The 14,717-nt window shown below is 38.2% G+C and overlaps 1 protein-coding gene across 2 annotated transcripts in view; it reads right to left on the bottom strand.

The window, feature by feature from the left end:
* USP3 (ubiquitin specific peptidase 3) overlaps positions 1-14,717 on the bottom strand; it is a 110,592-nt gene that overhangs the window by 7,694 nt on the left and 88,181 nt on the right. For both annotated transcript variants that reach the window (XM_006899614.1, XM_006899613.1), the window contains 3 exons: positions 11,809-11,955; positions 9,700-9,806; positions 9,445-9,525 (listed from right to left, as the gene is read on the bottom strand). In XM_006899614.1, coding sequence (XP_006899676.1) covers positions 9,445-9,525; positions 9,700-9,806; positions 11,809-11,955 — 335 coding nt within the window. The remainder of the gene's footprint in view (positions 1-9,444; positions 9,526-9,699; positions 9,807-11,808; positions 11,956-14,717) is intronic.

Below are 14,717 nucleotides of genomic sequence, written 5' to 3'. Positions count from 1 at the left end.
CAAAAACCCTACCATTTTCTCCTCCTAATGCCAACTGTCAATCCACTTTGTTGAAGGTCTTCCTCTCACCCTTCACTTTCCCCAGCATGATGTCTTCCTCCAAGGACTGGTCCCTCCCGATAACATGCTCAAAGCATGTGACACAAAGTTTCACCATCCTTGCCAACACAGAGATGCTAACACTGGGCTGGAGCACATCGATCATCATGATATGGGGCAGGATCTAGGGCAAGGTTCAGATCTGTTGTTTACAGGGTCACTATGAGTCACAGAGTGCCAAGAGAGTACCCAATTTCAAAACCTTCACAAAGGGTATTATGTATCTTTATTATTTTGCCAATCTAGGTTTACATGTATTTTCTAGACTAGAAGTGTGTCATTTCTTTTTTTCAGGTGGTAAACTGACCATTTTACCTTTTTTTCCCCTTACTCTCACACTTTTCCCAAGACCTATTTTAAATCTCCTTGGTGGTTCAAATCCCTAGGAAAAGTATATATACAATCTCTCCTTACTCAGTTCACAGCTTTAGAAACCCAATGGCAGTGGCTATGAGTTGGTTCTGATGGTGATGCATTAGAAGTTCCTAGTTTATGGCGATTTAGCATTGTATGGTAAACCAATGATTTCAGCAAAGCGGGGAGAGCTGAAACCTGGATAGGGAAGCCTTGTCTTTCTTCTCATGCATCTCCTGACTGACAGACTTTTCTGGGATTCATCTCAGTGAAAATTCCTTCTGTCAGGTTCTTGTCTTATACAAGTACTGGCTTTTGAGATTTCAGAACGATTTTCCTTACATCAAAATGAAATTTTAAGAAGTTTCCCTATCATATCCTCATAGTTTTATTTTTCATAAAATCTGGAAAATGATATGCTGTAGCAATTACCTTAATGTTTTCCCAAATTAAGAATCACTTACATGGATGCCTAATACAGCTCATTTCGAACTTTATCTTGCCATATACTAAGTTCTCAGGAACACATATTTATACCAGTTCATGCCACTTTAGCACTTCTAAGTCATTTTCTACCTTACCTATCTTTACCTTGGCCCTTAATCTTCATTTTAAAACTCTTTTTATCCCTCTGTGAGGATTTCTGTTTACAGAGAAATTTGTTTTTTTAAATTTTTTAAAATATTAGCGTGTGTGTGTGTGTGTGTGTGTGTGTACCATTAAATCGGATCTGACTGGTACCTCCTTCTCTAGAAGAACATCTGGTGGATTCGAACCACGTACCTCTGGGATGCAGAGAAATTTCTGAACCAATTAGAAGAGAGTAAAAGAAGAATGATATTTCTAATATAACTCATCCCAAAATGTGACTTAGTTGTGTTTACTCAGGTTTTTATCCACCCTCTGGATAAAGCTGTGTAACTTCCTACATCCAGATCTTACACATCTGTCATAGTATTTAGCCTTAAGTATGTTTCAGTTTTGACTACCACTGTAATAGGGCCTTTTGCTGTATGAAAAAAGCAACCACGGTTCGTTTCTGGTTTAGTGTTTCTAGTCACTTTTGTATTAATATATGATCAACTTACTAAACTTTTTAGCTCTATATTTAAAACATTCATCAAAGAAATGTTTTTATTTTTTAAAAAAAACATTATTTTATTTGATTGTCTTAAAAAGATGTTAAAAAAAAGATTGATTTTAAAAAAGAGAATTATAAGGCCCTCAAATGGCAATCAGTCACACTGCACAGAGGCCGCTATTGTTAAACATTCTCTCTTATTTTTCCAACTGATTTTCTTGAAATGTTCTAGAAATGTAGCCAATTTATCTGCAAATGTTAATCTGGTATTTATTCTGTTATTTACTCAAATTTCTTTTTCTGGAGTATTGCCGTGGCCCTGCGGGAGAGGGCTGGGTGATAATGGCTTCATGGCTGTGATTCCTGACGTTATGGAAAATTGCTGGTGCTCTCCAGTAACTGTGATGACCAGTGTCAGGCTCTGATGCATAATCCTTATAAATTAATATTTCTACTCCTAGCTTGCGAATATACTGAGTCATTATATAGAAAGGAATTGGCAGATACAGAGGAATTTAAAGAAATAACATATGAACAAAAGCTTATGGTGATGAAGGAAGAAGTTCAAGCTGTTTTGAAGGAAATAGCAAAAAATAAGGCCCCAGGAATAGATGGTATACCAATTGAAGTATTTCAGATAACAGATGTTGCCCTGGATGTGCTCACCAAGTTGTGCCAAGAAATCTGGAGAACAACCACTTGGCCAACTGACTGGAAGAGATCTATATTTGTTCCCATTCCAAAGAAAGGTGACCCAACTGAGTGTGGAAACTACAGAACAGTGTCATTGATTTCACATGCAAGCAAGATTCTACTGAAGATCATCCAAAAACGATTAGAACAGCACATCAGCAGAGAACTGCCGGAAGTCCAGGCTGGGTTTAGAAGGGGTCGTGGTACTAGGGATATTGTTGCTGATGTTAGATGGATCTTGGCTGAAAGCAGAGAATACCAGAAGAATGTCTATCTGTGTTTCATTGATTATGCAAAGGCATTTGACTGTGTGGATCATAACAAACTGTGGCTGACTCTGAGAAGAATGGGAATCCCAGAACATTTAATTGTGCTAATGCGAAACCTATACTTGGACCAAGAGGCAGTAGTCAGAACAGAGCAGGGTAACACTGCATGGTTCAAAATTGGGAAGGGTGTACGCCAGGGATGCATCCTTTCTCCATACCTTTTCAACATGTATGCAGAGCAGATTATCTGAGAGGCTGGGCTCTATGAGAATTGTGGCATCAGGATTGGTGATCTATTAACAATCTCCGTTATGCAGATGACACAACCCTGCTTGCTGAAACTGAGGAGGACCTCATGCACTTGCTGCGAAGGGTCAAGGACTGCAGCCTTCAGTATGGACTGAGGCTCAATGTCAAGAAGACAAAGATTCTCGCCACTGGACCAATTGGCAGCGTCAGGATGGATGACGAAGAGATTGAGAGTGTTCACAGCTTCAGTTTGCTCGGCTCCACGGTCAACACTCTTGGCACCAGCAGTCAGGAAATCAAAAAGGGTATCGCGATGGGAAAGTCTGCTGTTAGGGACCTCTCTAAGGTACTCAGGAGCAACAGTGTCTCTCTGGAGACTAAGGTGTGCCTGATACAGGCCATGGTCTTTGCAATCGCTTGTTATGCATCAGAGAGTTGGACAATGACTAGGGAGGACAGAAGGAGAGTGGATGCTTTTGAGCTGTGGTGCTGGAGAAGAGTACTGAATGTACCATGGTCTGCCAGGAAAAAAAACAGATTCATCTTGGAGAGGATTAAACCAAGCTACTCCTTGGAGGCAAGGATTCTGGGGCTTCGTCTGACATACTTTGGACATGTTGCCAGGAGGGATGAGTCCTTGGAGAGGGACATCATGCTTGGGAGGGTGGAGGGACAGCGCAGGAGGGGAAGACCCTCTATGAGATGGCCTGATTCGGTGACTGGGGTAATCGGGATGGGTGTGTCAGAGGCGGTGCGGTTGGCGCAGGATAGAGCAGGGTTTAGGGCTGTTGTGCATAGGGTCACTATGAGTCGGAAACGACTCGACGGCACATAACAACAACAGCAGCTTGCCCAGAATGTTTCTGTCTCTCAGTAACGGATTTGAAATTTTGTCAAAACCTATTTGAGCATTTTGATTTGTCTTCCCTTTAATTTATTCTTTTCAAAAGCTAAATCATCCTTGCATTATTGGAATAAATCCTATTTGATCTCAATATAGTACTGGAAATTTACAGAGTAAATTATTGGATTCTACTTGCTAGTATTTGTTTAGGATTTTGACCTCTATTTGTGAACTGAGCTATGTTTTCCTTTTCTCTTTTCCCAAAACTATCCTTGTCATGTTGTAAAAATAGAGCTATTTTAGCCTCCCACAATGTGCATATTTTTAGTTATTGAACTTTAATCCTGTTAAATCACAATTAAAATAAAATTTTATTTTTAAAAAAGAACTTCAATCCCATACACATTTCTTACCGTCTTTCCTTTTCAAATGAAAATTAAGTTTAATAATTATAGATCTAAAAAGGAGGACAGTTCTTGTGTAAACCAAGACACTTTTCAGGTAATCACCTATCTCCAGCTCCAGTTAATAAAAGAATGGGTACAAGTTAACTAAAACAACACACTGCTGGGCAAAAAAGGGTCTGCAGCTCAGAGTAATAATAACTGTCAAAGGATGTTTCTGTGAAAAATGCTTTTTTAAAAATATTTAACAGTGATCTTACAACACTATTTTTCCTTTTGTGACTTAGCCTTTTTTTAAAAATTTTATTTTATTAATTTTAATGAACATTTAGAGAGATTTTGGATTCCCATTCATTCATTGTTGCACTTTTCTCCCTGCAAAGCCCTCCTCCCGCCCAGTTCACTCCTCTCTTTGAAAAGCAAAAGAAAGATTCTTTCATTGGTATACAATCCCCTACCACCCCGAGTACACTCCACTACGCAACCTTCATTCTGGACTCTTGGGATAACCATAATACCCTATCATATATTGCTTTTAAATTTTCTCTCCCTCAGCTGTTTCAATGCAGTATACATAATTTATCCCGTTTTTCTCAGTCGACTTAGCCATTTTTAAGGGTACAATTCAGTGGCATTAACAGCATTCAGTATGCTGTACTGTCACCACCTCTAGGCATTTCTAAAAGTTTTATCTCACCTGAAATGGAAACTCAGTGCCCCTCCTGCAGTAGCTCCCTACAGCCCCTCCCCACAGACTCTGACAGACTCGTTCTCTTTGTTGTTTACCACTGTTACCAAGAGAAAAGAGCTCCAGGGCCGAGTGGGTAAGAGAGGTGCACTGCCAACCCAAAGGCCAGTGGTCAGAATCGAGCAGCTGCTCCAAGGGTGGATGGCCAATCTCCTCCCATATAGTTGTTGTTGTGTACCATCAAGTCAGAACCAACTTACCACTGACCCTCCAGTGGATTTTCAGAGGCAGTTAAGTGCACAGGAGGATACTGAGCATCCTCCCGTACAGCAGCTGGTGGATCTAAACCATGTGCCTTCAGGATTGCAGTGCAGCTTCTTACCACCACGCCATGAGAACAGACCCTGAAAACTCACTGGAGGGTCTGTAATGAGTTAGTTCCATCCTGAAGGAGCTCGGAAGCCCGGCAGTCTAGTGTGCTATGTGTTAAGCTATTAACCAAAAGGTTGGCAATTTGATTCCATCAGTCACTCTGACGAAGATAAGCTATCTCTCATCACAGAAATATACAGTGCCAGAACCTGAAGGTGGTCACTCTGAGCTAGAAGTGACTGGACAACAGTTGATACGATCACTCAAGAGGGGCTGGTGGTATAGGGATTAAAGCATAATAAAATGATTTTTTTAAAAAAGAGAAAAAGTGAAGGATTATTAGGCCTTATTTATTACTTTTTAAAGGCAACATTAAGCCACTAACAAAATATATCAGACATGAGAACCCAAAGGAAAGTAGCTGAAAACACAGAAGCCACGCTGACACCAAACTCAAGCCCCTCAATATGGTCCAGGCTCCCTGAAGCTAACATCAGTCACATGAAATTTGGTTTTTCTTGGGTTTTTTATATTAATATTGTAAAATTAATTTTAATGAAAGTTTATAGAGACTTTGGATTTCTATTCATTCATTGTTGCACTTTTCTCCCTGCCCAGCCCTTCCCCCAATTAGCTCTTCTCTTTGAAAAGTAAAAGTCTTTCATTGTTATACAATCCCTCCCCCCAAGTCCACTCTACTCTGCAGTTCCTGTCATGACAATACCTGATCACATATCCATTTGAAACAGTTCTCTCACTCATATGTTTCAATACAGTATACATTATTTATCCCCTCTACCTCAGTCTCCCTCCCCCTACATCAGTCTCATTTTACAACAGTGACACTATGCAGTATCTGTCCTTTTGTGACTGAGGTATTTCATTCAGCATAATGTCCTCCAAGGTCACCCATTTTGTATAATATTTCATGAGTTCATTTTTCAATGCAGTACAGTATTCCAGTCCCATGAGATTTTAACAAATCTGTGCCAAGAAAAATACGACCTTGTATGGTAAATCAATGACATCTGCCTTGCTAGTTTTCTTGTTTATAGTACAGATCCAGCAGAGACAGGTACACACCTCAATGGTCTGAAGGAAAAGAAACTGTTGGGTACTGCGTACTTTGGGAAATGTAAGAACTACAATCAGAAGGAAGACAAAAGAGCCACATGCACCCCAGATGGAATATAGGGAGACAGAAGAGAGGTAAGAAAAAATAAACCCTGTACAAACCAGCATCTGGGTCTTCCAGCCTAGGACCACTGGGTTTACTGGTATTGTTAGGCATTTAGGAAATATTATCAAATATATTTACTTGGCATTTCACATTTTACTAATGTCAGTATTATAACAATTCTTCAAGAATTTAAAAAAGTGAAGTCATAATCAAATTTAAATTATATACATTGACATTAATTTTTCTGATAATTTAATTTCCCCAGATTTCCTCTCTAAATAATCAAATAGTATTTATGATTAAGTTAGCAAGCCATGTCCTAGACAGAGGAGGAAGTAAGTCTGACATGTGATCTCAAGCATGTTAATTTCTATTAGCAAAAAAAAAAAAACACCAAAAAACCAAAACAACACATTTCGGAGAAATATCCTATAGCCAAATATTTTGGGGGGAAGTAGAGTGGAAAGCACATACTTAAATTTCATGCATGTTCCTGTTCAACGACAGCATTCAGCACTGGCTGGATAGGAAAGGAGAGATGTGGCAGCATTCACACACTGCTCTCATACACAGAAGTGCTTTGTTCCTATCTCTTTCAGTCACCCAACGATCATGACCCCGTAAGGTATTCCCAAACTACCACCAACAGTGTCACAGAAAGAAATTTGCTGCTGCTGCTTTAACAAGCAAATGTCTCACAATTCATTTAATACCATGATAGCAAGAAGGCTGCTTATCCTCCAACAGGAAGCTTTATTCTCACTGGTATAATCTGATTCTACAGACACTGACCAACAGACCTTTCTGAAATCTGTAACCCAATACATACGTGGCTACATGAAATGTGGTTACTGCAATGAAGGAATTAAACTTCTTGTTTTATTTTCATTAATTAAAATGTTAATAGTCCCTCTGCCTATAATTATCAGGTGCCTTGGAGCTGGCTCCTGCTCATCATGCCTCCATGTACAATAGAACTCTATGTACGTTGTCTGATTCCACACCATCCTCACAATCTCTGACTTGCATAAACCCATCGCTGCAGCTCCTGCTGTCAGTCACCTCACTGCTGATCTTCCTTTTTCTGTTGATCCTTTACCTGGCACGAGGTCTTTTTCCTGGGACTAATTCCTTTTTATAATATGCCCAAAGCAAGTTATGTAAAATCATGTACAAGTATATACCATATTAGACAGTATAGTTCTAAAAGAATTTTTTTGTGTTTTAAAGTTACTATCTTCACCTTGGACCAATAGGCAACATCATGAAAGATGGAGGAAAGACTAACACTGTCAATTTTATTTTACCTGAATTCATATTTAATACCCCTGGTAACAGCAGTCAAGAAATCAAAACACAGGCTGAATTGTGAAAATCTGCAAAGTACCTCTCCAAAGTGCTACAGGAATAATGATATCCATATAAAGGCCAAGGTGTGCCTGACGTAAGAAATGGTATTTTCAATCGTTTCCTATGCATCTGAAAGTTTGATAATGAATATGGATGACAGAAAAAGAATCTATGCCTTTGAATTGAGGTGTTGGAGAAGAGTACTTAGCATCTCATGGCCTATTAAAAGAACAAACTTCTTGGAGGAAGTACAGCCAGAGTGTTCCTTAGAGCCAGGATGGTGAAACATCATCTCACATATTTTGACCATGTTGTCAGGAGGGATCAGTCTTTGAAAAGCGATATCAAGTTGAGTAAGATGGAGGGTCAGAGAGAGACCCTCAACACAGTGTCTGTACCAACAGAGTTGAGCCTATGGGCAACCATGAGGATAGTGTAAGGACAGGGCCAGGCTCTGATCTGTCCTTCATATGGTCGCTGTGAGTCACAGTTGACTTGACAGCACCTAACAACTTACTTACAACCATATTTTCATTTCGATTCCACAAAAGCCAAATTTCACACATTTTTAAATTATGGCAATATTCCTTAAAAAGAGCTAATAATGATAAAACATACAGCACTGAACGAAAATTATGGTTTTTATCCTTTTTGTAGAATTACTTCACGAAAGAGCTAAGATTACGTCCTCTTTCTCTTTTCCTACCTTATTTTCTTTCTAATTTTTTAGAGAAATGTTAACTGAAATCTTAACGAAAGTTTATAGGGAACCTGGATTTCCACTCATTTATTGCTGCACATCTTCCTCCCTACCCACCCTGCCAGTTTGCTTTTCTCTTTGAAAAAAAAAATCTTCATTCTTGCACAATGAGTTCCTGATTTTCAGTGGTGCATAGTATTCCACTGTGTGACTCTACCACAGCTTCTCTAGCCATTCATTTGTTGACACGCACTTTGGTTGTTTCCATATCTTTGCTAATGTGAACAAAGCTGCAATAAACATAGGTGTGTATAGATCTGCTTGTATGGCGGTTATGGTTTTCTTTGGTGTATATTCCCAGTAGTGGAATTGCTGGGTCAAATGGTATTTCTTTTTCCAACTTTTTGAGAAAGTGCCATACAGCCTTCCATAGTGGTTGCACACATTTTACACTCGCACCAACAGTGAATAAGGGTTCCAGTTTCTCCACAACTTTGCCAACATTTATTGTTTGCTGCTCTGTTGAATTCTGCTATTGTTTCTGGGGTTAAGATGATATCTCATAGTTGTTTTGACTTGCATCTCTTAGACCTAGGGATTTTGAACACTTCATGTGCTTGTTTACCATCTGAATGTCTTCTTTGGTGAAGTGTCTGTTCATATTCTGTGTCCATTTTGTGAATGGGTTGTTTACCTTTATCTTGGTGTGGTGTGTTTCTTCTTTTTCTAACAAGAACAATTAATAATTGTAATGATGACCAATGTGTATATTTGTGATTAGGAATAAATTTTAAATAAGGTCATCTGCCTTGATTAAAGTCATTAGCACTTAGCTAGAGAAAAAAACTGTTCAAAGTATCCCAAAGCAAATGTGAATTTTTAATCATCTTGCAATTAACAAAGCTTTATCCTTAACCAATGATTTCCTGTGTTATCAGCAATACATTTCTCAAACTATTATTCACACAAAATAAATAACACCATCATTTATAAAACTGTTCTTTCTTTTCAATTCTAAAAGGGGGCTTGAATAAAGATACAACACAAACTTACAAAAGATACTAATACTAACCACATAGTACATGCCAAGAGGAACTTAGGAACTTACTAAGCAATCAGGGGAGAGAGAGAAATAACTCAAGAATATTAAAGTCTCCTTACCTCGTAGTGAACAAACTGGTCCATTTTCTTGATTCTTAGAGCGCTTATTTCTGAACTGACTTGGAATATCTAATGAAAGGTCTTAAAAGAAGATAGGAAAACAGGCTGTTGAAAAAGCATTTAATTATATTCAGTGGAAAAAGAAGTTCTATAGTAAGCATATTTCTAAAGATTTATCACTGCTAACTTTCAAAGGAAATATTAAGTTCTTATTTTAATAAAGTATCATATATCCACATGTCAAGTATGTCTTACCTAGGAATGGGTCAAACTTTCTAGATTCTGTCCCACATATCAGACAGTTAACCTCATTCTGCAGAATGCCTCCAAATATAGCCGTGACAACAGTAGATGCCCCATTTCTAAAGAAACAACCACAGAGGAAAAAGCAGCTCAGTAAAAACATTTTTTTTTCACACTTGAAAAACTAAAATGAGTATTTGCAAGGTCCCCATAAGGGACTCCTTTGCAGAAATATGTGTATTATTCACTTAAATTACGAATAATTTAGAAACATCAAAGCAATACAAAATGTTGTTGTTGTATACCGTCCGGTTGGAACTGATTAGTAGCTGACTCTCCAATGGCCTGTCAAAGGCAGTAAATCGCATGGGAGGAGACTGCCCATCTTTTTCCTAGGAAGCAGGTGGTGGATTCAAACCATGTGCCTTTGGGACTGCATCACAGCTTATCAACAGGCCACCAGAGCTCCCTCTCTACAGAACAGATAAAATAAAAGGGAAAAGCAGCAGATCTTTCCCAGATCCCACTTCCAATCCCATTACTTTCTCCAGAACTAACACGGGTGTAGCACCATCCTGAAGGTCTTCCTCTGTGCTAATCAACAGACCACATTTGTGCCTATACTTAAGACAAGATAATCTCCCTCACACAGGTAAGGACATCTTTCAGGAAAAGGGAACTGCCTTCTAAGCAAATTTCTGAAAGGTCTCTCACTTATTTTACTTTGAACAACATAAACTAGAATCCATTTTAGATCTTTTTAGACAGTCATCAAATTTCAGGGGGGGAAAAAGAGGCAAAAGAAATTTAATACAGATTCTGTTATTTTTATGTCTGGAGAGATGACTTTATAATGGAAAGTGCTGAACATTAATATAAGGATCTTTGGTGACCTAGTGGGTAAGGAGTTACACTGTCAAACCAAAGGCAGGCAGTTCAAGGCCACTAGCTGCTCCTTGGGAGAAAGATGAGCTCTCTCCTCCTGAGTGATGTACAGTTTCTGAAAACTTGCTGGAGGGTCAGCTATGAGATGGTTCTGACTCTATGGCAATAACTTTGTCTTTTTTTATTGTTGCTATAAACAAGTCTTACACACACACACACACCCCTCACCCTCAATAAAAAACCCATTTGTGTAAGTAATGTCCTTGAAGAGATTAAAGGCAGTGGGGAGGCACTACTCCTCAGCACATCCAACAATTTAAGGTCAAAATAGCAGCATTATCCCATGAATAAAGGCGAGAAGGCAGAAAAGAGTAAGAGAAAAAATTAATGGAAATGAGGATTACAGGGAGGATGTGAGAAAAGTGCAATTACATTGGGGGTGCTCTAACTAATGTTATAAAACAAAATGTATATGGACGGTTGATTTAAATTTAATTTGGCTATGCATTTAGATTGTAGGATCCTGGATCCTCCCCCCATATCTTGAAAACAATAAATATTTTAAAGTAATGTAACTCTCTTAATTTCTTTGGGCACATTCAATAAAGTTGAAATAAAGAGGAATATTTGTTTCAAAAATTAGGTTGGAGAAAACGTCACATTAAAGATCATTTATTTAAATTTTTAAAAACAAAAAACTGAACAAATATTTGGAACAGTATATGAAAATCAAGTCTTCTATCCATTACGCATTTGGGAGAATATCTTTTACATGCTAAACCTGTATCTATATTTTCTATTTTTTTTTCAAGTTTTAAAAATGGATACCAATTAACAATTAGAATCAATAAATCAGTTACTGCAGTCTTTATTATTAATTTTTTTTTACTTATGGCAAAAAGGAGACGAGAGAGAGAGAGAGAGAGAGAGTGTGTGTGTGTGTGTGTGTGTAAAGTAGAACTCTGTGTTCCACAGGGTTTTCTGTGATTTATTTACTAGATTTTTCTTGCCGGGTACCTATAGGTGGACTCAAACCTTCAATTAGCACCAAACACATTAATCAGAACTCTTGAAACCTAGACCTACACCAGTATGCAAAACCATCCCTCTGGGTTAGAATCATACATGTTAATCCACTTATACACCCAAGAAACCCTTCCAGGCTCAATTTAATATATATTAGCACCAACAGAAACATCTGAAGCCATTAAACCATTACAAGGAAACTAGTCTTACATGCAACACTTGTTACTTGCAGAAAGAGTAGGATTCTCCTGCAGAACTGCTGAGCGGGAAACACCATTGAAGCCTCCTTGGAGCTCTAAGTGAAGGTGGTCCAGAAGGTAGCGCATGAACTCATGGGCATCCTGCTGCTGATAGCCCCTTAAAGCAAACACAAACACTGGGTCACAGGAGGCTTTGTCTGCCCACCCCACCCACCAGTGGGCTAGGATCTAGGAGCACACCTTGGGCTCCACAGCCTGTATGCCCAATAGATTCCTTTTCAAGAAAACATTCTAATTCCTCAAAATACATTTGAAAACTATGTAATATTGAGCTAATCACCCCTGTAGTGATCCCCTCAACTGATGTCCTGATTTACCAGTGTCTCCTGGACAGACTAAGAATCTCTCCATCATCCCACTAAGTCTCTCTTAAAGATGCTCAAAGGTTAAAATCCCATAGCGTATGTCTACCAGAAAATGAGATCTAAACTATCACAATTTAAAACAATCTGTCCAGTGTCACTTTCATGTATGCACATAATCATTCTTCATTTCTTCTTCTCTCCTCCCGTCACTGGCATCTGTATCACAGAACTTGGGGCTGAACCTCCGGGCAGGATGGGCCAGGACAGAGGGGTGTGCTCCCTGCTATCCTGACTTGTCATGTGTGTGTACAGTGCTCTGTCCCACAGTGGTGACTGAGCATCTCAGGAAAGGCCAGTGGCCAGCCCCAGGCCACTGAGGGGGAGTGATTCTTATTTCTTATATTATTTTCTGAAGTTTCTCATGAAGGTTGAAAGATGGATTTCTGATCTAGAGGATCATTCCAACACAACCTTAAGTTTTGAGTAATCATATTACAAGGAATCTGTTCTCACATATGGGGCAATGTTTCTGTTATCTATACAAATTATTTCAATAATGCCATGCAAGCAGATTTTTGTGAACTAGTGAGGAAATGAGTTGTAACTGGTGCACCTCGGCAAACCAGTACTAGGAAGAAAAAGAAGCTAGAGGAAATAACAGTGGCTCCACTATTAACATAGTGCCCTTCATATTCTCTTGTTTGTGACAGGAGATAAATACTAACACTTCTCCTCAATGTCTATAGAAAGGGCTGCATAAAATCCACATCATGAAGAGACTGTGAGCAATATTGCTGGAGACTACACTGCACAAATGAAAGCCTAAATGACAGGGCCAGAAAGAGGAACTCTGTTCAAGTGCATGGTGGCAGCCAGACAGCCTTTTTGGTGCAATAAGAACAAACCACATTTCTCCAGCTCTTAAAGCAAAGAAATATTCCAATAAAGAATGACCAAAGAAAATGGTACTTTACAGTTAAATGAGAAAAATAGGCCAAAGAATAAAACAGACACCACTGAAGTGTGTGACACACACACATGTACACGTGATGCCACAACATGCATCTCTGTGCCACACACCTGTGCACTATCCACTGTGTGCTGTGCTGTGGCAGGGACAGCACGTAGCTGCAACATGGCAACAACAGGGCAACAATCAACAAGGAACATAGGCTTCAAACAGAAGCAATGCTTATCATTATTCCTCTAAATGCCCAAGAAATATTGGAAATTAAAGTGCTCGGGCTTAGAGTATCTTTAGCACTTACAAAAACATTTTAAATAATTACTTAGTCTAAATTATGTGCAAAACAAAAATAAGCTAAGTTTAGCTATTTCTACTCTCTATCTGGCACCACAGGTTGGCCAAGTTCAAAGGAAAAAAACACCAGAAAATAAAATTACAAAAATGAAACTTTGTTTACAAATACACACAAAAATATATAGCAACACAGTTCTTATTTAGAAGAGCATGGAGTGGGGAATATTGTTTAAATATAAAATATCAACAATAGTATTTTAAGATCTTTCACTATTTATAAATAGTCAATAAGTATTAAATGAAAATTTCACATGAAAGGACCTGGAGTCTATAAAGCTAAGCAGAACAGTAAGGATACCTAAGAATTATGCTCAGTAATTTACTCAGCATCATTTCTAAGCACAAACACTCCTAGATTTGATAGAAACAAAAGAAAACACTCTTTGGTGAGTCAAAGCAAATTTATGAAATCAGATTTTCCACGAGAGTGGAAGGAACGCAAATGACAGGAAACGCCAAGGAATGAACACAAGGATTTATCAGCAGACTCTCCTGGAGAACAGTTATCATTTGGCTGGATCCTAAAGAGAAATCACAGAGCAAGAAGCACATAACATACACAGATACCATGGCAACAGGACAAGATCATGTTAAGAAAAGCAAGGAATAACAAAGACAAGCAGAAAACATAAAAACTACAAAAGCACATGCCCTTCAATCCATCAACTCCTCTTTTATAAATCTGCATATATATAAGATTATTTGCAGGAGCACTATTTGGAAGATTAGAAATAAGCTGTGCAGCCATCTGTAGGACACAAATTATAACTATAAAGTAGAATACTATATAGGCATGCTATGTGCTGAGCAATATTACTCATAAAATATTTATCACAATAAAAAATTTATTTTTATTAAAATAATTTATCAAAATAAAAAATTAAGATGAATAATATTACTTCATCTTAGTATCTAAGATGATACTAAGATGAAGTAATATTAAAATGGGAAAAAAGATCATACATCACTACTTATGTAATTCTATACACATATCTGCTTTTATAGATACACAAAATATAACTGGGATACAGAAACAAAATGGGTATAGATGTAGACAGAATTAAGTAAAAAGCAATATTCTATTGACTAAAACTACCATGATGTTTCTAGACTCCCAATTAAGGATGAGGAATTTGGGCACTATAAAAATGAAGTGTGTATGGTGCAACCACTGTGGAAGGCAGTATGGCACTTTCTCAAAAAGTTACAAATAAGGGGAGCTCTGGTGGCCTA

Source organism: Elephantulus edwardii, unplaced genomic scaffold (assembly GCF_000299155.1).
Source record: "Elephantulus edwardii isolate Elephantulus edwardi_28Jun2011 unplaced genomic scaffold, EleEdw1.0 scaffold00263, whole genome shotgun sequence".
NCBI lineage: Eukaryota > Metazoa > Chordata > Mammalia > Macroscelidea > Macroscelididae > Elephantulus > Elephantulus edwardii.
Note: the sequence above shows the minus strand (reverse complement) of the source record. Positions and strands in the feature narration are given on the sequence as shown.